The following is a 25,623-nucleotide window of genomic DNA, read 5'->3' as shown; positions in this document are numbered from 1 at the left end:
TTAACCTTAGATACAGAGTGCAGACTTGTTATGGAAGTCAATATGCTGAGCACTCATAAACAGTGATGGTTGAATGGAGTATTGGTCCACACTGGCTACAGGCTAATCTTGCACCAATGTGCGGCAGAGTTTCTTTGCAGACTTGGAATATGTTTTTGTGTAGGTTAGTGGTGGTAAAATTCCTGGCCATTCAGGTACTGGTTGAATGCTGTGATGGTAAGGGAGGTTAGTTCTTTCTATATCAGGAGCTGAGATGAACAGAATAGCATTCTGTGTCTATATTTCTGAGAAATGTTGGGTGTGTCTGTTTTACATTTTTTGATAACTCAGGCTGGAATCTAGTGTGTCCCAGATGGAAATTAGAGGGTGGGGTGTATTTGGGACTTTGTTTTCATATTAATGATCAGGACAAGATGACTTTTGTTTATGTATTAAAGTTACTTTCCATTACAGTGTTGTGAACCTAAATGCTTGGATTCGCTATTTGTTCTTGCAGGCAAACGATGCCCATAAAAAGCAAAGTTTACGACAGTCAAGGTCTCCTCATCTATAGCAGACTGGATCGGTGTGACTGTTTGGATGAGGATTGTTTGGGGTGCTTCTACCCGTGCCCTAGCTGTGGCTCCCAAAAATGTGGAGTAGAATGTCGCTGTGACCGCAAGTGGTTGTACGAGCAAATTGAAATTGAAGGTGGTGAGGTAATTCGCAATAAAAACGTGAACTAGGTTTTCAAAGATTTTTGAAAACTATTTCTATTTATAACTTTAAACTAGAATGTGCCATTTCCCTCTGTGATTAATTGGAAATGTAGTCTTGTCAAAGTATTGGCTTGAGGAACCAAGGTGCGTTCCAGAGAGGAGAAACCTATTGCAGATCTTAAAAGATATACTTTACATATTTAATGGTTTTTAATGTTAGAACATTTTAAATGATTATATGATCAGCAGTGTTAAATGTTTCATGTATGCTGCAAGTGCTAATATTGGCTGGATAAGTGTATATTAACTACTCTGAATTATCAAATTCAATTTTTTAAGCAATAAATCCTACCTTTGTTAGTTACTTTGTTTACTTTGAATTACTGGATAATTCAGAGAAAATCAGTGCAAAATTGAATTGTCAGGGCTAAGCTGTACCCATGTATTAACTGTAAATAAAGTTTAATTCTTTGTCATAGCATTCTGCTTCTTAATTGATTAAGAGATCACAGGTATGGTGCTTGAAGCTGTTTGCTTGTCTGTCTTTTGAAAAGTAGTGATTACTCATTCGTGAATTAGTTTATACTATCAGACCTGCAAACTATTAGCAATGAAATTTATTGCAACATTATTTCCTTAAATCCTCATCTTATCTCAGAATCCTTACAGTGCAGAAGGAGGCCATTTGGCCCATCAAATCTGCACTGGCTCTCTGAAACAGCTTTCCAACTTTTCCCATTCCTCTGCCTCATCCCTGTAACCTTGCACATTATTTCTTTTTAGATAGCAATCCAATTCCGTTTTGAATACCTCGATTGAACCTGCCTGCACCACAGGTGGGACAGGTGACCAAAAGCTTGGTGAAAGAAGTTAGTTTTAAGGAGCATCTTAAAGGAGAGAGAGAGAGACAGAGGTTTAGGGAGAGAATTCCAAAGCTTAGAGCCCAGGCAGCTGAAAGGATGACAACCAATGGTGGAACAATGGCTTTGCAAGATGCCAGAATTGAAGGTGTGCAGTGATCTCACAGAGTTGCAGGTCTGGAGGAAGATTCAGAGATAGGAAGAGGTGAGGCCATGGAGTAATTTAGAAACGGGGATGAACATTTTAAAATTGAGGGCATTGCCGAACTGGGAGCCAGTGTAGGTCAAGGAGCACAAGGGTTTGATGCAAGTTATGATGCGGGCAGCAGAGCTTTGGATGAGGTCAAATTTATGTTGGTTGGAAGACCAGATTGGTTAAAAAAATTCATTAAAATGTAATTGAACTCTTTGTCAATGCTTGAACGTGTTTCAATACTATGTGCTTGACAGCATAGCGACTGTTGCTCTTTGGGACAATAAATTGTGGAGGAGCAAGAACTTTCTCCAACCTAATGTTGGTAAGACCAAATGAATTCTATTCAGATCCTGACAAAGATTAATTATTGTAACCACTTATTGTCTTCCCCAATAACTCCAATTTTAATAATAAATCCAATAAGAAATTAAGTGTTCAGAGCATAGAACTTACTACCACGTAGGGTATTTGAGGCAAATAGCATAGATGAATTCAAGAGAAAAATAGATAAGTATATGAGGAAGAAAGGAATAGTAGGATATGTTGAGCGGGTTAGCCAAAGTAGGGTGGGAAGAAATTCGTGTGAAGCATGAACACCAGCATAAACAAGTTGGGCCTAATGGCCTGTTTCTGTGCTGTAAATCCTATGGCCAGAATCTTCTGCTTGGTGTGTGGGGGCGGACCGCACAAGCCAACGCGTAAAATGACACGCAGTGACGTCGGGCACACGCTCCAACGTCACTGCGCGTCATTCCGATCTTCAGTTGGCAGGTGTGCACTAGAGTTGGCTACGCGCCTGCTGAACTGTCAAAGGCCTGTTAAGGCCATTAATGAACTAATTGAAGTAATTGTCAGGGCTGCCCGTCCAACCTTAAGTTTGGCGGGCAGGCGAAGAGACCAGGTGGCTTTCGCATTTTTCATGAAACCTCATCGATTGGCAGGATGAGCTTTCATGAAGGATTTATCATGAAAATGCATAAAAATGTCCCAGCTCATGGGACATGTCTGAATAATTAAAAAAAAAAATTTTCATAATGAAATTAATCTCCCCGAGGCAGCTCCGTACCTCGGAGATTTCTGTGCTCATGCGTGCAAAAGAGCGCAGACCTCGACTTTCCCTCCTCCCGCCCGCACAGGCAGCGCTGAGCTCTTCTGGGTGCGTGTCACGCTGGGCATGCCGTAATTGGTCCATATATGTAAAATGGCGGCACCCAGCCAATCGCTGCCCGGCCCACCCAACGGAGAAAATCCTCCCCTATATAATTGTGATTCAGTTTCAAACCTACCAATTTTCTGACTTGCCCTTTTCCCTGGGTTTCTGAAATCATTGTTCACTCCAGTATATCCTCTCTGATCTTCCCAGCTCCAATGCTATACTTGACCGCTTCAAAATTCCACGTTCTGTGCCCTGCCTCACTCCTCAGTTACCATTGCCCATTTCAATCTTCATTAGCTCCCCTTTTCCAATGCATCTGATTCAAAATCCTTTCCTTCACCTCTTGCTCTCTGCACAGCATGTGTCCTCCAGCCTTATATGCCAATGTATGACCTTCACCCTCCTGACTCTGACCTGCTTTTCCTCTTGTCCGCTCACTTTTCAACTGTTCCTTCCCCATAATCTGTGACACTACTTAAATCATTTGCCACATTGCATCCTTCTTCAAAAAGCCTTTTTTTGTTTTTATCCTCAAAATCTGCCTCACTGCTCTGGACTTTCACTTACTCTTCTCATCACTGCACAGTGTCTGGTTTCACCTGTCAGAAGAGTTTGTGGATGTTTTGTGCTCAAGGTGCTATGTGAATGCATGGTGTCTTTATGCAGTTAAAATTATTGTCTTGACCTGAGGAAAATAGCATACCTGTAATGTTAAATTTCATGCAAAAGGTCCAATAATGGGAGCCCACTGTAAATAGGTTCGGCACCTTGGTGATAAGTTTTAATTGCTGCAACAGGGCATTGTCAGGTCACTTGAAGTGATTAATGGTTAACCTGTTGTGCCTAATATGAGTGCAGGCAACTGCCTGGGAAATGATTAAGTATTTTCCCTGTTGAATGAAAGGGTTACAAATGAGCTCCAGGTACCCTCAAAACACTTCTTAGCTTCCAGCAGATATGGAAAGCTACCTTAGAAGCAAGATAAATGCCACTGAGCCAGGGACTGCAATAACATGGACAGGAGAAGAGCAATGGAAAGGGGGAGAAAATGAGAATTGGAGGTCAGCAAAAAGGAGAAAGAGTAATTGTGTTCTTGAACTGGCAGACATCACATCAGCTGTAAGTCTAGTAAATGGGAACTTGGATCCGATGCATACCATTTTATTAAATTAAATATCACTCCAAATTTTAAGAGAGGGACATTGTTTTCTCTACTTGAAATGCAAGATGAATCTCAAGTGGGGCAAAAGTGAATGGCCAGGCGATTTGCAACATCTTTAAGTAGAAAAGTTGACATGTTCCTGCTTCTGGTACGGACAATAATATCCTCAGGTGCACTATTTTCCAGATTTAAAACTTTGCATCCAGAGCATACAGGCCCAACCATCAAGACGTCCAGCGCAGATGAAGGCCATTGTGCATGTGCCAGCTCTCTGAAGGAGCTCCCAATTATTTGAAGTTCCTGCCCTTCCCACATAGCTCTGCAAATTATCCATTTTCAACTATATATCCTATTCCATTTTGAAAGCTATGACTGAATCTGCATCCTCCACTCTTTCAGGTAGTGCATTCCAGATCATAACTCGCTACATGAAAAGACAAGTATCCACAGCCCAGCCTCTGGTTCTTGTATTGCCAATTTTTTTAGATATTAAATTGAAGAAACTAAGGAATATTCCAAACAATGTTAACAAGGAAATGACTGTCCACCTCAAAGTCACACAGGAGATGCAGCTGGAAATGAACAACATTTTTTAATATTCGTTCATGGGATGTGGGCAGCATTGGCTAGGCCAGCATTTATTGCCCATCCCTAATTGCCCTTGAGAAGGTGGTGGTGAGCTGCCTTCTTGAACTGCTGCAGTCCATGTTGTGTAGGTACACCCACAGTGCCATTAGGAAGGGATGGTTTAAGATTCTGTAAGTAAGGCACTTCATCTATGTAATGACTGACCCCTGCTCAAGAGGCCATGAAATAATGGCTCACTTGTCAAAGTGCTCTTCTGATCAAGTCCCTGTCCAGAGGTGACCACATAGTATAGGCTTTCCTCCCAGTGCAGTAGTGAGGGAGTGCTGCATTGTCGGAGGAGCTGGCTTTTGGATGAGACATTAAAATGAAGTCCTGTGTTCCCTCCCAGGTGGGTGTAAAACATCTCACAGTGTTATTCATGTAAAATCATGAATGCAAATGCGTAGCAAAGTTGACTCCCAACAATTAGGAACTTGGAGTATAGGATAGCCCGGGGAATGTGCCTGCTCACTAAATCCTTAAATTGAGGTAAAAGTTGTTTTAAGAGCAGTCCAGGAGATCTAATGGATTATCTGAGCACCTTTGTGGTGTCCACCCCATGCAGTGTCGGTATCATGTGAGATTACTGCCTTAATGGGTTCAGTCTTCACTGTGGAAACAGGTTCCACATTGACTCTACTGCATTTACAATGCAAATAAGGATCAAAAATTCCCACCGGCATTGAACTTCTACCCCAAATTGTTTTAGTGCTAGGCACAACAGCACTGATTTCTGGAGTAGCTGATCAATTTAGTAAAAATGTCTTACAACCACTTTTATAATGATTAAAAACACTTAACTAATGTCAACAACGGCTTCCAACTATATGATGTCTGTAATGTAGGAGAAAAAACCCAGGTGGATGCGAGTTTTAAAATAGAGATGTTGGTGGTCTGAGAGTCAATGTAGATCAGCGAGCACATGGGCAGTGAGTGGAGGGGACTTGTTGCATGTTAGAATATGGAGAATCAACTTTTGGATGAGCCCAAGATTATGTAGGGTAGAAGACGGGAGGCCAACCAAAGAGAGCATTAGAATAGTCAAGTTTGGACAAAAGCATGGATGAGCGATTTAGCAACCCGTGTCGAGGCAGGGGCAGAGGCAGGCAATGTTACAGAGGTGAAAATAGGTGATGTTTGTGGTGGAGGTGTTTTGGGATCATAAATTCAGCTTGCTCAAATAGGACAGCAAAGTTATGAAAAGTCTGGTTCAGCCTGAGGCAATGGCCAGGAATGGGAATGAAATTGGTGGGGATGGAACAACATTTGTGGTGGGTTCTGAAGACAATGCGTTTAGTTGTCTTAAGGTTTAATTAGAGGAAATAATGGCTCATCCAGAACTGGATGTCGGACAACTAGTCTTGCCCACAAACAGTAAAGGGGTCAAGAGAGGTGGTGATGAGGTATACCTAGGTTTCATGTATTTCAAGGATGACACCAAAGGGCAGTATGTAAATGAGAAATGTGAAGGGCCAAGGTAGCTCCTGGGGAGGACTCCAGTGGTCAGGAGACTTCTTTGGAACGCTCTTCCCCAGAGAATGAAGGTAGGGTAATTGAATATTTTTAAGGCAAAGATAGATAGATTCTAGACAAACAAGATAAGTCGAAGCTCATCAGGGGCAAATGGAAAAATGAGTTGAAGTCACAATCAGATCAGCCATGATCTTATTGAATGGTGGAACAGGCTCGAGGATCCGAATGGTCTACTCCTGCTCCTAATTCGTATGTTCGTGGTGTGTGGACAAGGGGAGAAGCCATTACTTTTCATTGTAAAAATCTCTTTAATGTGTAAACCTCTTACAGTATTGTGGTTACATTATTGCTCACTAGGTGTCAGCAAAAGATTTAATTTAAGCAGGCACACATACTTAATACCATGGGTTTTTTAATGTCTGATTCTGTAGTTTTAATATTCCATTTTTGTACATTAAAAATTATTTAGAATATTATTTGCCCTGCCAGTGTATTAACCTTCAGAAGCAGGCAAACTAAGAATAGCTAAACAACCTAGATAGATCTATTGTTTGTGGGCTGCATTTGCACAAATTAGCATGATATGGATAATATTTATCCATTTATCTGACATATATTGTGCCAAAAGTTATGCTTCATATGACTGATATACAACCAACATAAGGCCATTTATTTTTGAACGTGAGAGAAAATACTAGGATGTACACTGCCACCCCCACCACCCCAACCCCAACCCACCCTAAACCGGACTGAAAATTGCATTGTAAAATTGTGGGAGGGAGTTCCCCACTCATACCAGCCTTTGCCTGAAGAAGTGTTTCCTAACTTCTCACCTGAATGGACTGGCTCTGATTTTAAAGTTATGTCCACAATGCACGTGGTACATTTTCCAGCAAGATGTCAGTGGTCAATGGCCAGGAGCCTAAACTCTGGATGATTGCCTCCCCTCTCTTGTCCAGTGGGCACTGTGGCCAATTGTCAATCATTCCTGTACCACAGCCACATCAAGAGGGAAAATATCAGCTTCAATTACAAGCAGCAGAACCCTTTTAGAATTTAGGAAGAAATATGTACAAAATATATAGATCCCAAAAAGCTAACTCATTATGTGACAAGTTATTCGATCATAATCGCACTGCCGTTTGAGGGTAGAGCTAGAGGAATTGCAGTAGATGGTGCGGCAATTGCAACATTCCACTGTAGTTAATGGTTCCACCTTCAATTTACTGTGTGCAAATTGGCTGCCCTGTTTTCCTACATTTCAACAATGGTTGCACTTCAAAGATATATCATTGGCTGTAAAGTTTGGGATGTCCTAAGGTTGTGAAAGGTGCCATATAATTCATAGTCTTCCTTAGTAGTCTTTAGTGGATTGACATTCCAGTACAGTACTGAGGGAGTGCTACACTGTCAGAGGTGTGAGCTGTTAAGTTGAGCCCCTGTTTGTTCTCTGTAAAAGATCCCATAACACTATTTTGAAGAAGAGCTGGGGAGTTATTCCCAGTGTCCTGCCCAATTTTTATCCCTCAAGCAACATCGCTGACAAAAACACATTATCTGATCGTTTTCACATTCCTGTTTGTGGGAGCTTGCTGTTCGAAATTTAGCTGCTGCACTTCTCTACGTTGTAACAGTGACCACCCTTCAAAAGATATTTAATTGGCTGTAAAGTGCTTCAGAACATCCTGAGGTTGTGAAAGGTGTTATAGAAATGCAAGCCTTTCTTTCTTGTACAGTAATAACAAACAACTGGCAGAGCCAGTGAAATTCCAGTAGAGGGTGCTGCAATTGCAATATTCCACTGCAGTTAACGGTTTCACCTTGAATTGCCATTAATGCATCTTCTTATATTTTATAAATCAAATCATCTTGATAACTATGCGATCTGCATAATTACCAATCATATGCAACCTGCAGAAATACTTTAGTGTATATAGCTTCCAAATAATTGTTGAGGGTATTAACGGGCAAAACTACTAACATCATTCCTGTAATTCACATCCTCAGTGACGTTAACCCATTACAACATTAACCAACATTACAACAGTGATTACATTTCAAAAGCATTTTGTTGTCTGTAAAGCACTTTGGACATTCTGAAGTCGTGAAAGATGCTATATGGAAGTGCAAGTCCTTTCTTTACTATTAAAGTATCAGACGGAGGAATATCACAAAGACATGTTAAGACCATGTCCTTGGACTGGTATTTTGCGTGAGGAAACAAAGAATTGAAAAAGATATTTCGGACTTACTTTACACAGGACATGACGATCAAGCTTCAGTCCTGCTGCTTGTTCTTGCATGCATCCTCCCCCCACCACAAAGACGGGTGTGAGTTATCAGGAGTTGCAGTTGAACTTGAAAACTTGGGTAATAGGAGCAGTAGATTATTATCTGGTCTCTTGAGCCTACTCTGCCATTCAATAAGATCATGACTTCCCTTGCTTCCCTTAGTATCCAAAAAACTATTGATCTTAGCTTTGAAAATACTCAACATCTGAACATCCACAGCTCTCTGGGCAGAGAATTCCAAAGATTACCAATCCTCTATGTGAAGACATTTCTCCACATCTCAGCCCGAAATGGCTGACCCCATATTCTGACCCTTAGTTTTAGATTCCCTAGCCATGGGAAACATCCTCCCATCACCTACCCTGTCAAGTCCCTTAAGAATTTTACCTGCTTCAATGAGATTACCTCTTATTTTTCAAAACGCTAGGGAATGTATTCAACTCAATCACTCCTCAGAAGGTAATCCCCTCAACTCAGGAATCAATCTACTGAACTTTTATTGCGCTCCTTCCCAACAAGTATGTCCTTCCTTAGTGGGGTTCAAAATTCACGCGGACGGTGGGTGAATTTGCCTTCAAAAGCCTCCAAAATGCCCAAAAAAAATAATGTACATGGGAGAGCTAGAACAAGGACAGCGCAGGTGCGAAACGCAACTCCAAGTGCATGCAGTGATGTCAGGGCGCTGGTGGCCGCCACAAGCCCAAGCCTGAGTTCGAGCCACTGCCGTTCAGTCCTTGAAGGGACATGGTCAGGAAGACCAAGAGCATATGTGAGCAAAACACCCACAACACAGTCCCTGTCAGGGAAGTGTCTCAAAGTTGTCAGCCGCGTCACTTCCAAACTGTTACTCTGGGGCACTCGCGGTTCATATTCTTTAAACCATTTACCTCATTTATCCATTTACTTATACCTCTGTTGTTTTTAAGTGTTTTGCCCTGAAATTTATCACTGGCCTTAGTTGCTGCTAAAAGTGTTTTTGCATTTACATGTGTAATATAGCTGTAACACAGTTTCCAGTTTTCAATGGACTTAAACCTGTGCAGTCTACATTGCCTCCGAAGTGAATTGGGAGCAAGACTCCCTCCTGCAGAATACCTTGTCACACTTTGCTCCGTTTTCAGCTCAGCTTTGAGCTACATCTTGCATGATAGAATTGCCTCATGCTGACTCTAGTCTGCAGTGTGAATGCAGCCTATCTTTGGGGAGAGCACTGAAGAGCAAATGGCTCCTGGGTCCTGATGTGGTAAGGCATTAAAATTAGTGGAAATCAGGACATATGACTTGCAGCAATGAAGACAGAAGTGTGCTAAGATCGTTTTATGCTTGACACTAGTTTAGTTCACGACGGCGAGCAGTAGCAAAGTGGTCGTCTTACTCAGCTAGTAATCCAGAGACCTGAATTAATGATCAGAAGACAGGAATTCCCTATCAGAAGGGAACTTAAACTCAGTTAATTAAATAAACTGGACTGTTGTAAAAGAATAGCATCTGATGCACTAATGTCCTTTGGGGAAATAAATTATCCTTACCTGGTCTGGCCTATATGTGATTCCAAACCCAAATTAACTGCCCTCTGAAGTTGTATTCAAGAAGATGGCTCACCACCAGCTTCTCAAGGGTATTTCAGGATGGACAATAGAACATGACATTATATCATTGACATGTGGGCCCTGATTTTTTCCACAACAGTAAGCCTCTCCGTCATGGCAAAAATTGTGGAAGTTGCCAAAAATCATTAGTCTTACCCCCAAACGTGGCATTTAATTTTCGTGGGAGCAGGAATGGGGGTGGGGTGCATTTTGCACAAGTGCAATTTACGGAGGCAGCTGGCCATTTAAATTATCAGCTTTCTCCACTGAAGTGGGATTTTGGTAGGCCAAGATTGTGAAACCCGAAGTGTGCAGATTAGACCTGGTAAGAGAATGCCTGAACTTTGTAGATTTGTTCGGGTAGCCAGGATACCCCTTTGGAGAGTTAAAGTACCCCTTTGGACCTGGTCCCGGGACACCTTTGTGGGAGGTCAGGCACCCTTTGGGGTAGGTCAAGTGATCTTTGAAATTGTTAAAAATTGGCATAAATGTGAGTTAAAAAGTGCATCAACTCATGACTGTCAAGCTCACTGGAATTGTCAACAGACCTATCAAAGAGACCTGTCAAAAGGAGCTGTCAACCTGTCAAAGTATTTAAAAGTCCTGCCCTTTAAATAAGACCATAAGACATAGGAGCAGAAGTAGGCCATTTGGCCCATCGAACCTACTCCGCCATTCAATGAGATCATGGCTGATCTGATAATCCTCAACTCCAATTTCCTGCCTTTTCCCCATAACCCTTGATTCCCTCGCTGATTAAAAATCTGTCTATCTCAGCCTTGAATATACTTAATGACCCAGCCTCTACAGCCCTCTGCTGTAAAAAATTCCACAGATTGGATACTCTCTGAGAGAAGAAATTCCTCCTCATCTCTGTTTTAAATGGGTGCCCCCTTACTCTGAGATCATGCCCTCTGGTCCTAGCCTTTCCCACAAGGGGAAACGACCTCTCAGCATCTACCCTGTCAAGTCCCCGAAGAACCTTATATGTTTCAATAAGGTCGCCTCTCATTCTTCTAAACTTAATTGAGTACAGGCCCAACCGACTCAAATCTTTGCAACAAAATGTCTAGAGTGTTAAAAAAAAGATTGCTTGCTATATCACTCTGTGTGTTTACATAAGCCTGAGGGGTTTCCATTGCATGACTGATTTCACAACCATCCACTATCACAGCAGGGTGCCTGCCTTTTCACGATTTGATTGATAGCTATAAGTAGTTCGAGACTCTTTCATGTGGGACTATGAATTCCAATACTACTTGGCAAAAGGGATTGTGCACTTGAATGAAATGTTTGTTGTTATAAGGCTTCATGTAGTTGAAGTAATGTAAATAAGATAAATGGGTTTTTATGAATAAGTGTTTTTTTCAAGATAGTGAAGTCTGCAATAGACACTTAGAACTTTATTTTATCTCCTCTCTGCATGGGTCATGAGGTCTGCCCATGCTGGATATTGGATTAGTTATGGTAGGTGTAGTGGGAAATGATTATGGGTAGAGGCCATGGGTTGGCATGAGTTGGCCCTAAATTGGCATAGGGCTGTAATGGGCCATGGGAGCTGGGTGGAGGGACATAGATTGACGTAGGGACTACAAAGAACCATTTGAGTTGTGGAGGAGCAAAGTTTGGCATGGAGGATATGCGGGGTCATGGGGGTGGGTGGGGGGCATGAGGTGGCATGGGTTGGCATGGATGAGGCATAGGGATTGTGTGGGGTGGGGTGATGGGGGTGAGGGCTGGAGGGATGTTTCATGTTTTAATCTTTATTTTTAAACTTTGGACATAGTGCCAGAATCCAGAGGTAGGCCTTTTGCCCAGTACACCTCTGCACCAGGCATCCTCCTCAGTTCTTCAGGGGTCGCCAACTTCTAATCCAGCCTGTTCCCCCCCCCACTCCCCCAACCAACTCACCAAAAATCTGATATCTGGGCAGCCATTTTTAAAAGTGGAGCTCGCAGAACCAGGAATACGCTGCATACCAAACCCAAGAGCATAAACCTGGGCCATGGTTAGCATTCTGTTTTGATCTGATTAATCCTTGGCTTGAGCTGCTATACATTATAGAGTCTTTACGTTTAGTATTCGTGCTCTCTTGTCCGACTATAGATGGAAACCCTGAAAAACATTCAACACAAATATAGAAAGTAGTTATCACGTGACTGCATCACCTAAGAATGGACCTCATGAGAATGAAAAAAGGAGCCCTTGAAAATCAAAAGTATGCCTTGAGAAAAATTCAAAAACAGCCCTTGAAAAAACTTTGACCCCTGATCCTTAGGTGAGGTGATCAAACTTGTAGACAGTACTCTCGTTGCCAAATATTCAGAGTAGTGCATTATAAACCAACGTAATAAAACAAAATGCTGCAGATGCTGGAAATCTGAAATAAAAATAATAAACCAGTGTTTTGGGTGCTGGATCAGTGCAGCTAGTTTTGGCTCCCACCCCAGTTGCTTTCAAAGAATAAAGCTGCCTAAACAAATTGTTAGATCATGAGAAAACAGATGCACAGTTTCATGTTGAAGAATGGAATAGCATGATTCAATGCATTTCAGAAGAAAATGGTTAATAAACAATGGTGCAAACCTCTTTCTGGTGATTCAGTTCAAAGAATTGATAATTGGCTTTAAAAACATTCTTCACCCTTTATTTTTAATGTTTACTCTGTCCCTCCCTCTTTTAAGTTCAAGCCAGTTCATAAAAGGCAGAGGGAGAGGGCAGGTGACCTGCTTTTAAGCCTTTGCCAATTGTGTGGTGCAGCCAGCTGCTGAAAGATAGACAAATGTGATCCCATAGTTTTCCCACCCTTCCCTGTGGGAAAATTGCCTTGCATCCTATCAACAACAAGGCTGTGCAGTTTGATTGCAGTGAGATTTGCGACCAAATAGATCAAGAGCGATGGCAAACTCCTTTAAACCCCTTTCTTCTTTACTATGATAATAGCAAAAATACAAATCAAATATCAATACCTAGGTCAGATATCCAGGTGCAAGCTTCCAGTGTAACTGTGTAGATATCTTATAACCTGCCTGTGTATTTCCTCTAATGGCAAGGTAAACCCATGAAAGTAAAACCTTTAAAGCTGTAGGGGTAAATTAGCTAATTGTAGGACCAATGCTTAAAGAGGCTATGGTCTTTGATACAATTTTGATGCACATAGGTTACATATTACAGTCAAAATGGAATAAATAATAGAAGCAGAGGAAGAAACTGAGCCATGGGGAGAGTTCTATTTAGTCTTGGATTGTTCTAGCAAAGAGCAAGCTCAAGTAGGATGATCTGAGTGACCTCCTCCTGTGCTGAGAACTTCTGTGGTTCGGCAGGGGAAACTCATAGGAACATGAAATACGGACCAAGAACAGGCCATTCAACCCATCAGGCTCACTGAGCCCATTTCTAATACATTTACATTCTTTCTGAGGAATGGTGACCAAAACTGCTCTTCATTCTATTCTCACCATTGATCCATACAACGTCAGTGTTGATCTTCTCATTTCAGTCCAATGCCCTTCAAACATGGCTGACCTACCTCATTAAAATTGCATTCCTATAGCACTTTTCACAACCTCAGGATGTCTCAAAAGAGGTTTACAGCTAATGAAGAGCTTTTTAAATGAAAAGTTACTGTTGTATTGTAGAATACATGGCAGCCAATTTGCACACAACAAGCTCCCACCAACAACAATGAGACCAGATAATCTGTTTTTGGTGATATTAGTTAAAGGTTAAATATTGACCAGGGCATGGAGAGAATGCCCCTGCTCTTCTTTGAAATAGTTCATTGAAATAGAGGCTGTGTCAAGCAATTTTATGTCCAACCGAGAAGACATATGGGGTCAATTGGCTTAACACCTCAAATAAAAGTTTGCAGGTCTGACGGTGCAGCATTCCTTCAGTGCTGCATTGGGGTGTCAGCCTTGATTATGTGATTAAGCCTCTGAAGTGGGACTTAAACACACAATCTTCTGGCTCCTGAGGCAAGAGAATAGATGCTAAAGAACCATACAACACAGAAGGAGGCCATACGTCCCAATGTTAATAATCGCTTCCAGCTGAACTGATGCCCTCACAGTATAATCAGTGTTAAACCACAAGTTATTGTTGGTCTATAATCGCAAAGTATGACCCTTCTAGGTCAATGCAACTCAGAGGTGTGCCTAAATTATGCGGTGGGTGTGTGGAATATTGTAGACTTCACTCATGAATAATGAACTGGTGCTCCGAACCCCTTGCTTACAAGTATTGTGGAAAAATTTATGTAATGACAAGACCAACTAGTTGATGTTCCATTCACTATTTCCAGTGATTGGATTTCCTTGGATTAGAGGCACCCACTGAAGCCTTGAAATGTCTGTTGATGCCAACCATTCTCATGTAACATTGCTCAATGCACAATTTTAACACATCCATTTATTTTAAGTGGGTAAACATCTCTGCTAAGATGGCAGAATGAAGAATCCACACCTAGACACTAATCAATCATCTACCATTTTCCAGGCTCCAGTCCGCCAGAGAATATATTTACTTGCTTAGAATTTTTATAAACAGCACAAAAACATTTTAGTAATAACTAGCAAATATTTTCAGTGAGAATATCATTTAGTACCTGTAATGTAATCTTACTACCTTGTACTTTGGTGATTAGATAGGAACACCATATGGTTAATATACAGAGGCTGTGTCAAGCAATTTGAGTAATTGTTTTACAACAAGGCCTCTGCAGCACTAACTTGCTTTTAATTAAGGACTTTCAGTGGGACATGGGCTGGTTGTAACTTAAACTGCAGGCATTTCAAACTTTAAATTACTTTTACTGTGGACGGAAACAAACCAAACTACAAAGGGAGATTTAATAGAGATTGTTCAAACCTATGAAGAGGGTTTTGATAGAATAAATAAGGAGAAACCATTCTCATTGGCTGAAGTGTTAGTAACCAGACGACACAGATTTATGGTAATTGGCACGAGAACCAGAGGGGAAATGAGGAAAAATCTTGTGACACAATAAGTTATAATGTGAGATGTGCTGCCTGAAAGGGTGGTGGGACCAGAATTCAACAGTAAAAAGAAATTGATTATAGACCTGAAGTCAAAAATTTTGAAGGGCTATGGGGAAAGAGGAGGGAGTGGGACTAATTGGAAAACTCTTTCAAAGAGCTGGTGCTGGCACATTCTTCCACAGAGAGCACTAGAGGCTGGGTCATTGAATATATTCAAGGCTGAGTTACTTGGAGTTTTGATGAGCAAGAGAGTTTTGAGTTATGTGGGGACAGGCAGGAAAGTGGAGCTAAGGCCACCATCAGATCAGTCATGACCTTACTGAATGGCAGAGAGGGCTCGAGGGGCTGAATGGCCTACTCCTCCTATTTATTATGACCTTATAATCTTAGGCATGATGGCCTGTATGATTATAGAAGTGGTTACGTGTGCTGATAAACATGCAATCTGGTTTCAGCAATATTTGATCTAAAATTCAGCAATATTTGATCTTCCTAAGGTATCTATTTTTTGTCAAATTTTGCTTCAATATTTTATCCTCCTAGCTTGAGCTAATTCAGGGAGGGAGCAGGGGAGTGCTCTTTTCTTATTAAATCTACTGCAGTTTTATTTATATGACATTGTTTGAGTAGATTTTCTTCATGGCAGATTCAACAATCCAAGGGAGCTTAATGACCCAATCTTTTTTTAACACTGAGAGAAACAAGGGATATGGGGACAGGTCAGGAAAGTGGAGTTGAGATAGAAGATGAGCCATGATTATATTAAATGGCGGAGCAGACTTGAGGGGCCAATTGGCCTACCCCTGCTCCTATTTCTTATGTTCTTGTTCTTCCAGGAAGTGCTCTCTGAGGATTACCTGGTTTGTCTCCTCGGTCTGAGTGTCTTTGGTCTCTTGAAGGCAGGTGCCATCTGATTTTCTTCAGTTTATTGTTACAAACTTCTGACTACTGCCTGTGTATTCAGCAAGTTGACATTCATGCATTCAAGTACAGGCCATATATTCAGCCTTTGGGCTCACTAAATAACACATGTTGCAAAGAAGGACAAATTCAAAGCAATATACAAGCTAATGTCATTCAAAGAAAGGAACCTGCCTCCTTGATTTGGTCCAGCTTACAATGCGACTCCATTCCTGCACTCTGTCATTGGCTCCTAGTAACCTAAGTGACTAGGAAACGGGCAACAATTGCTGCCTTACCAGTGTTACCCATATCCCAAGAACAAAAATAAAATAAAGCCCATCAGAAGCCATCACAGGATGTTGGACAGTGGGAATGGTAGCATAGTGGTTGTGTTACATCATTAATAACATGGAGATATGAATTCAAATCCCACTGTGGCAATTGGGAAATTTATTAATAAATAAATCTGGAATAAAAAGTTAGTGACATTAATGCTAAAATAAATGACTGGATTGTCATTAAAAAAAGCAGCTGGTTCACTAACTCCTTTAGGGAAGGAAATCTGCCATCCTTACCTGGTCTGGCCTAAATCTGACTCTAGGTCCACAGCAATGTGGTTGACTCGTAATTGCCCTCTGAAATGGCCTAGCAAGGCATTCAATTGTATTGATTAAGGTGGCTCAACACAACTGTACAAGGACAATTAGGAATGGACAATAAATGGTGGCCTTGTCAGTGACACCTGCGTTCCCTGAATGAATTAAAAAGTCAAGACCATGAGTGAAAGACAGCTCCCAGAAAGAGAAGTCAATTTTCCCAGATTGGGTAACCTGATGTTCCCACAAAGTGGGCCAGATTGTATAAAAAATATTACTGTTTTATTAGACTGAATATGTTAATTTCAAAATGAACAAAGTATCTGTCAGGAGCTCAAACCATTGAGGGAAGGGAAGGGAAAGGAAAGGGCATCTATAACTAATGTGCCATCTGGAGCTTGATTGGGAAATGCACCTTATCTATATTTCAGAGAGTTGATTGAATGAGTACAACTGAAACTTTAAATAAGGAAGTGAATACTTTCAATGGGAACATAAACTAATAGCATAAGCAGATGATTTTGTACCTGCAGACCACAATGCTCCTGTTAGATTCTGCATAGCACCTGAGATGTGAAGTAAGGAGGTTTTCTTTTGTGCAGACACTATCTTTTTAATTTTGCATTGGCTTTTGAGGCCAGTGGAAATTTCAACAGCTACTTGCCTGTGGGGGGGTGGGGTTGCAGTTGTCTTGCACAGACCCCATCCCTCTCCAATCCCTGCCCTGGCACTGCTTTGAATGGCCTCAAACCTGAGGCAAATTTAGGAAATGTCATATTGAAACATTACTTCCTCCCCTTCTGGGATCTTGGTAAGCCTGGTAGATCTCCATTCACTCATTGTACTGGCTATCACTTATACGTTGGGCTTCTATCCAGGGCCAGGACAGGCCAAGCTCAGCTTAGGATGTCCACACCACTTGCCCATCTAGAGTGGACAGGTGCTCTGCCTGTCATAAGGTAAATCCACGAAACATGAACAGAATCACAAAAATGATCACAGCCATTTGGCCCATTGTGTATGCACCAGCTCTCTGAAAGAGCTATTCACCTAGTCTCATTCTCCCCGTAACCCTGCACCTTCCTTTTCAGATAACAGTTGAATTCCCTTTTCAATGCTTCGATTGAACCTGCCTCCACCACACTCAGGCAGTGCATTCCAGACCTTAACCACTAGTGAAAAACTTCTTTCTTGTGTTATGACATAGCAGATGATATGTGCCAGGTGGATCAAATCCACGAGGGAAACTTGATCACGTGGTCACAACTGTTTTGCAATTTGTATTTTATTTCAAGATGCTTGCCTTGAATTCAGAAATAATAAGATTACCACAACTTCAGAGGTTTTTAGAAAACTAAATTAAACATTTATTAACAAAAGAAAAGGTTTCAAGCACATACATAGGTCTATAAACGATTATAATAACTCCTAAAACCCTAATTAATCTGACTCCCAGTTACACCTCTGTTAAGGTAACAGTAAACACAAATAGATTTAAACAGACTCAGGGCAAAGCAATACAATACCCTAGACAATCACTTTCAAAATGAGTTTTCTCAGCTTCAGTTCCTGTAGACAGCAGCTTGATGGACAGAGGTTGGAGGCTTTTCACACTTGTGTTAGATCTTAAAATGCCTTCTCTTCTTACACATAGCCTCATCTCCTTTATACATGTTTCTCTCTTTTTAATGCAAATTCCATTGTTCCAAAATGTTTTTGGAACTTTACCCTTCTCATAATATAAATATTTTCATAGTACTAATTTTATCAGTAACCTTTGGAAAAATAAACACACTGTTTGGCTTAGCTTCTTCTGGTTAGGTGTAACATCTTACCATCTCTTTGAAATTCAAACTACTGTTTATCTAAAAATGCAAATTTTCCTTACACTTCACATTGTAAAACTTCAACCATATTTACGTATTTAGCATTTCAAACCTAGCTTCTTGTTGATTACTCAAAACCTCCAGACCAGCTGGGAAACCCAGGGAAACTAATCCAAACCCCCTATGAACCCACTTTTACAATAAATCTCAATAACATTATGAAAATTATTATATTTTCATGACGTTTGTATCACTTTTGCTTATTTTGCCAACAGCCAAGGCCCAGGAGAGAGGGATGCAAATTGTACCAAACACCAGGGCCCAGGGGTTGGGAAGGGCCTGGGATTGGTGTTGTAAATGGCGCTCCCACTGAGCGGCAGACCTGAAAGACCGGCTTTAAAAAAAAATCGGAATCATCAGGCTGACCAGTCTTTCAGGTCAGTTTTACTCATGGTAGTTGTGTTGCTGCTTCAGACCTTCAGGCAGCTTTGTGAATTAAATTTTTTTCGAAAGCCTGCTAGAAAACCATGAAGCTGCCCGAAAGTCTGCAGCAGTGCAGCAACTGTAATGGGAGTGTTCTTGGTTGAATATCTGTTTGAAAAATGCTGTGTCCCTGTAATTGGATGCTGTGAGGTGGGGGAGGTTGTGAGGCGATGGGATGGTGAGGTGAGGAGGATACTGTGTGGGGGGGTTTTGGGGGTGTTGGGGGGATGGGTGGTGGTGGGGTGGGTGGTGCACTAATGTAGACACAATTCTGATGACATGCTGTGTTAATGTCCCAGAGGTTTGAGAATCTTGGGCATCATCAAAATAAATGTAAGAAACTAAAAACCAGGATTGAAGCAAAATGGAGTATTTACTTATTATCACCCATTTTATTACTTTTGCAAAGTTTGGGAATAGAATCCCTATTTGTTACTAGGAGATTTCTTGAAGAGCGGTTTTACAAATCCCTACTCCAAACCAAGTTCACCCCAGATAGGCTGTAAATTCACAGTGTACAACACAATTTGTATGACAGCTTCTGGGGGAAGGGGAAACAATCCAGTTGTTGAATTAAGGCTGTTCTGAATTTATGTACCATGTATTATTCTTCTCTGAAAAACTCAGATCAGCAATTCAATCAACATTTTTCCAGAGCTGCTGATAGATGTCTGATTGGCAAATCCTGGGGATAGTGTCATTAGTGTAAAAGAGGCAGATGCCATTTATGGTATATTGTGGATTGATGCCAGAGAATTCAGAATGGTGAGGTTGTATTAGCTAGAGAGTTGAATTGTCTTGTAAATGTATTGGTTTATTTGTAGCCAGTTCCCTAACATCAGTTGATTGATCTGTGATTAATTATCCTTAGAGAATCAGCAATAGGCCTCCACTTTCATTATTGCTACAGTGACTCTACTGCATGCAGATGAAAAGAAAGAAAGGCAAAAGCTATATTTATAAAGCATCTTTCACGGTGTTCCAAACCACTTACAGCCAATCAAGCACTTTTGAGTTGTAGTCAGTGGTATAATGTAGGCAATGTTATCAAATGGCATAGCAGGCTCGAGGGGCTGAATGGCTTACTCCTCCTCCTAATAACGTGTTTGTATGTTATTTGGATGGATGAGATGAGCTGGGCTAGATGGACTTTGTCATACATAATTATCAGAGGTTGGAATCATGGCTGGAGTTCTGTTTATGTTTTTGTTGCTAATGGAAGTTTACTGAGCAGGCTTTGTGGGGTGACATTGCCAGGAAAGGAGTGCGTAATGGGCTTATTGTGAATCAGTAACCTGTTGTACATTGCAAACTTTTGTCTACTTACTTATTATCCCACTCTATCTTCGTACTTTTATGAGTTTTTTGAGGTATTGAAATATCATGATAAAGTTGTGTTGCATTATTAAATATATATTGTAGTGAGAAACAGCTATCAGCAGAATCTTTAGATTTGCTGATCAAGAAGATCCAGATACAGTTGTGAATAATTCAGTCTTTGTCCTTTGGCCTCTTAAAAGTTGTGTCGCACAGAGACACCTGAGGACTCCAAATCTTCTCACAGACAGTAAAGACCTATGTTATTCAGTCATTCCACTTTGCTGCTCAGGAATCATTTGATCTTTCTGGCCTGTGAGATTATTGATAAAATAGAATCCAATTACATCCCCTGAATGAAATAATGATATTGAATAATATCATAAACCCAGGTTAGAGAAAGTCTTCTCCTTCTTCTGCAGAATGGCAAAAGATCTTGTGCACTTTATCTGGTTGCAAGTATTGAATATTCCCCCCGAATATGAGTTTACTCTCACAGTGTCCATGCGTGGAACATGTTAATTAAGGGCTGAGGCAGTTACTGAAATCAGTGCTACCATCTGCACAGTATTATAAATAACCAAATGGATATTTTCCTGTCAAATTAATAATGTTGCATGAAGCTGTTAAAGTAAAATTTGTACTCTCTTGGCGGAATTGTCTTTTCCTCATTGGGAGGGACTTGTTGGCAGCAGGCAGCATCAAACAAGAGAGGAGAAAATGGGCACCACACAGCACAGCAACAGATGTGCCATTAACCACCCTTCTTCCCGACAACCGACCTTGCTGTAAATTGAGATCCGCAAGACCTCAGTAGGTTTTGCTGTACACTGATCTGCCTTCCCGACCTGAAGGATTAAGCAGCTAAAAACCAGGGCCAGTTATTTAAAAACGACTGGATGATATATGCTACGGCACACAGAATATGTGTCACAATATTGCACAGCACTGTCAGACTCACTTTTACCCCTCACTCAGTTTCCCAATTGCAAAGTGAAAAGTCCATTCATCAAACAATTACAGCCGGTGGTTAGTTTTTGGATTTGAGACACGGCAATGGCAAGCCTGATATGTACCCTTGAGGATCTGGGAGCGAGATTCCTGCCACATTGCACCTCCTCCATGCTAATTACACAGCTTGATTTACGGTGATGTGAGAGCAATGACTGGAAGATAAGGAACCCAGTGCTGGTGCAGTCCGCCTGCCAGAAATTGCTATTGACATTTCAATTTTGCATGATTTTTCTTCTTTGATAGCATAATAGGGAAAATTTACATTTGAATAAAGAGCAAATAGTACACGTCTCTATGAGTTTCAGAGAATGTCAAAGTGTTTTTTTTCCAATTACAGATCTATTTCAGATGGTATAATGCAATTAAAGAGTAATTGGTACAAGAGCGGCAGCAAGGTTATGATCCCAAGCAGTCCCATCTCTTTTTTTCTCTGCAGAAACATTCAACTGTCTCCCTACACACCCTCCACTACAAAAAGGCTGTGGGGGCTGGGGGTTCAATTGGAATGTTCATGACTAAAATCAACAAATTTTTAATAGTTAAGGCTGTCAAGGGATGTGGAGCTGAGGTGGATAAATGAGCTGAGATACAGTTGAGCCACGAACTGATTGAATGGCGGCAGAACAAGGCTCAAGGGGCTGAATGGTCTCCTCCTCTGTTCTTATGTTAACAGGAACCAGGTTCAAAGTTGGTCATTCTTGAATATTCATATGAAGTTCCAAATAAATTGGACGTCCATCACTGCGCAACATGCCCCTGTTTTTATATGGGTCAAGTGCTGTACTTAATGCCCTGGATTTGAACCTGGATTGTAGATGAATAATAAATGTCTAACCCAATGGCCCATCACACTCCTGACATTTCTTTTAATTATGTAGAAAGAACTGCTTGCTTTTCCTGATTGCTAGGCGCAATTTTCTTGATTTGCACATCAGGTTTTATTTACATGATCAAGACATCTGTCAGCTTTGAGAGATGCAAGCCATTTAGTTGCTATGCCTGACATGGTTCCCAGGAAAGTAAATAGGACCAGGAGGAGGCCACTCAGCCCCTCGAGATTGTTCTGCCAATCTATTAGATCATGGCTGATCTGTACCCCAACTCCGTTTATGCACCTTTTCTCCATATCCCTCAGTACCCTTAACTCACAAAAATCTATCGATCTGAGTCTTGATAATTGCAATTAACCCACATCACCCACAGCTTTTTGAGAAACAAAGAGCTGGATTTTATGGGGTGGGCATCCTGCTTGATCCCCCCCTCCATTGAAAAGTCAGTCAGAAGCTGACCGACGAATAAAAATCTTCCTCACAGTAACACGCTGCAGACAGCAACAACAAGGAAAGTGTGAGTCTCCTTGTCACTTTTTTTTCATTCATTCATGGGATGTGAGCATCGCTGGCTAGACCAGCCTTTATTGCCCATTTCTAATTGCCCTGTTAGGGAGTGCTGTTAGGGAAGGAGTTCCAGGATTTTGACCCAGTGACAGTGAAGGAACGGCAATATATTTCCACCCTTGGGAGCTGCCGGCTAATCTGATTGGCCGTCAGCTCTTGCAGTCTTGGCAGCATTAGAGCTCAGTAGTGGGCAAGTGTGAGGACTGTCAGCAGGCCCAGGATGAAGGCCCCAATAGGTTCGGACTCAGATAAGTCAGGGGTATTGGGTGGGGTGGGATCAAGAAGGAGAGCGCGGGGTGGGTGGGGATGTGGGTTTTGCAGTGCAGGTGGGGAGGAAGGAAGGGGGAGTGCTATCCTTGTCTCCGATACGCAAAGGGCACCCTGCCGAAGATAGTAACCCCTCCTTCACCCCTTTTTAAAATCTTTTTTGACAGAACAGGCTGCACACTCCCACCTGCCTGTCCATGCCAACCATGTTATGGCGTGGACAGTGTAATATTGGGGTCATTTAACTTGTAAATAAGCTCAATTGACCCTTAATTATCTGTTTACATATAGCAGTTGGGCTGCCAATTTCTGTCTGCCCAAACCCCGTAATATGGGGGGACAGCTCGAGTGGACAAAAAAGTGGGGGGCTAGCCACCCCTCGTATTTTATGTCTGGGGTGTGGGGAGGGGCAGTGGGGGGGGGGAGGCAGTGCCGGGGTCCATAAAATCCAGTCCATATTTCCCTATTTCTATTAAATATTTCCTGATTTCACTCCTAAATGATATAATTCTAATTTTAAGCTTATGTCCTCCTTTCTTAGGACTCCCTCCATCAGAGGAAATTATTTATTTCTATCTATTCTATTGTATCCCTTTATTATCTTAAGTATCTCAACCTTCTAAGTTCAAGGCAATACAAGCCAATTTCATACAACCTGTCCTCCTAATTTAACCCTCTAAGCTCCAATATTATTCTGGTGAGTCTGCGCTGCAGCTCTTCCAAGTCCAGATCTTTCCTGAGGTGTCATGTCCAAAGCTCCAAGGCTTACCTGACCAGAGCTCGATACAAGTAAGCATCGCTTCTCTACTTGTGTAATCCAGACCCCTTGAGATCAAGGCGAACATTCCATTAACCTTTTTGATTGCTTTTTGTCCCTGCACACTAGCATTTAGTGCTTTGTGTACATGGATGCCTCAATCTCATTGCACCTTCACAACTGCAGTCTCTTCCTATTAAGAAAATAATCTGATTTGTGTTCCTTGGTTCCAAAGTGGATGATCTCACATTTCCCCACATTGAACTCTGCCATAGTTTTGTCCACCAATTTTAAAGATCTCTATCTGTTTACCCCTCAGCCTTCTCTATTCTAGAGAAAAGAGTTTCACTTGTACAATTTTCCCTGATATATTTAACCTCTCAGTTCTGTTAACATTCTTGTGAATTGTTGTTGCAAGCTACAGATGCTTGCTGGAGCCATGGGTTTTTTTTTTCTCCTTTTGTCTATCTAATTGATTCAGGGGAAGCCTAACAGGCATCACTTCTGAGCAAGATGTACCCTTATGCTATGGGGGAGTCAGGTGCTTCCCCTCTCCCTAATGTCATCTTCAACTTCAGGAAGCAACAAGCCTTTCCACATTAGGATATTGGGTCCCAGAAGACAGCGAGATGCAAAGAAACCCAAACTAAAGGGAATTGGCATTGAGATAAAAACAAAAAAACTGCGGATGCTGGAAATCCAAAACAAAAACAGAATTACCTGGAAAAACTCAGCCGGTCTGGCAGCATCGGCGGAGAAGAAAAGAGTTGACGTTTCGACCACCAGCTTATATTTCACCCCTTCCTTGGATTCACATAGTTCTGCTGAAGGGTCACGAGGACTCGAAACGTCAACTCTTTTCTTCTCCGCCGATGCTGCCAGACCTGCTGAATTTTTCCAGGTAATTCTGTTTTTGAATTGGCATTGACACCAATACATGAGAGGAAATCATAAAAGAGTGTAAAATGTAGAGGCAGGGAGTTACTGAGCTTGAAAAAGCTAACCTTGCCCCTTTGTTCTGATGGAATAGGTAGGGAGAAACTGTTCCCACTAGCAGCCAGCCGGTAATCAGAGGACCTCAGCTTAAGGCAATTGGCAAAGATACCAGAGTGGATGGGATGAAGAATAATTGTTCTTACCCAGCGAGTTGTTATGATCTGGAATGCGTGGCCTGAAAGGGTGGTGGAAGCAGATTCAATCACACTCTCTCTTTAGGTACCATGTCCTAAGAGGGCATTGGCAAACATGGACATCCATGTTAATCTTGCTCGGAAGGTATGAATCATCTTCATTGGTGGTACTTGCATCCAGTTTGCGAGGCTCTTTAGAAAGATCATTCTTTGTCTACCTCGATCTCTTTTACCATCGATCTTTCCCATCAGCATCAGATTTTCTAAATGATTTTTTATTACGTGCCTATGAAATTCCAACTGTCTCTTCCTGATCTTGGTCAGCAGTGTTCTTTTGGTCTCAGGTTTTACTAGCACCTCTTCACTGGTAGTCTGACTTGTCCAAGTTCAGTATTCACCTTAAAAATCACAACTCTGCAGCCTCAATTCTTCTTTGCATTGTTTCATTGATCATCCAACACTTACTTCCGCAAGTCAATATTGGGATGATGTAGCATTCCAGAATTCTCAGCTTTGTTTTCATGGTTAATTTTGAGTTGATCATAAGCTTTTTCATTTTTTGAAATGCATCTTTGGCCATTCCAAACCTTCGTTTTATTAAATGTGTCTACCTGTGTGACCTTTTCATTCTTCACTGTGAATTTATATCCTGGTATGACTTTCGTTTGGACACTACTAGACATTTGGTTTTCATACACTTTATGCTCGGTTCTTTCTTCTCACTTTCACGCCCTACTCTATCCAAAATCTTTTGCAATTTCTCTTCAGAGTTGACAATAAGAATGGTGTGATCGGTGTATCTTATATTATTAAACTCGTAACCTCCAACTAATAACCCAGGAAGGTCTTCCATCTCTCTGAGAATATTTTCACTACAAAA

At 41.4% G+C, this 25,623-nt stretch overlaps 1 protein-coding gene across 1 annotated transcript in view; it reads left to right on the top strand.

Moving 5' to 3' along the window:
- The window catches only part of LOC121282768, an 88,341-nt gene that overhangs the window by 10,563 nt on the left and 52,155 nt on the right, over positions 1-25,623 (top strand). Inside the window, exon 3 of the mRNA XM_041196534.1 lies at positions 497-698. Within this exon, the coding sequence (XP_041052468.1) occupies positions 497-698 (202 nt within the window). The remainder of the gene's footprint in view (positions 1-496; positions 699-25,623) is intronic.

The sequence above is a fragment of the Carcharodon carcharias genome, chromosome 10 (assembly GCF_017639515.1).
Source record: "Carcharodon carcharias isolate sCarCar2 chromosome 10, sCarCar2.pri, whole genome shotgun sequence".
NCBI lineage: Eukaryota > Metazoa > Chordata > Chondrichthyes > Lamniformes > Lamnidae > Carcharodon > Carcharodon carcharias.
The sequence above is the reverse complement of the archived record's forward strand: the minus strand, read 5'-3'. Positions and strand labels throughout refer to the sequence as shown.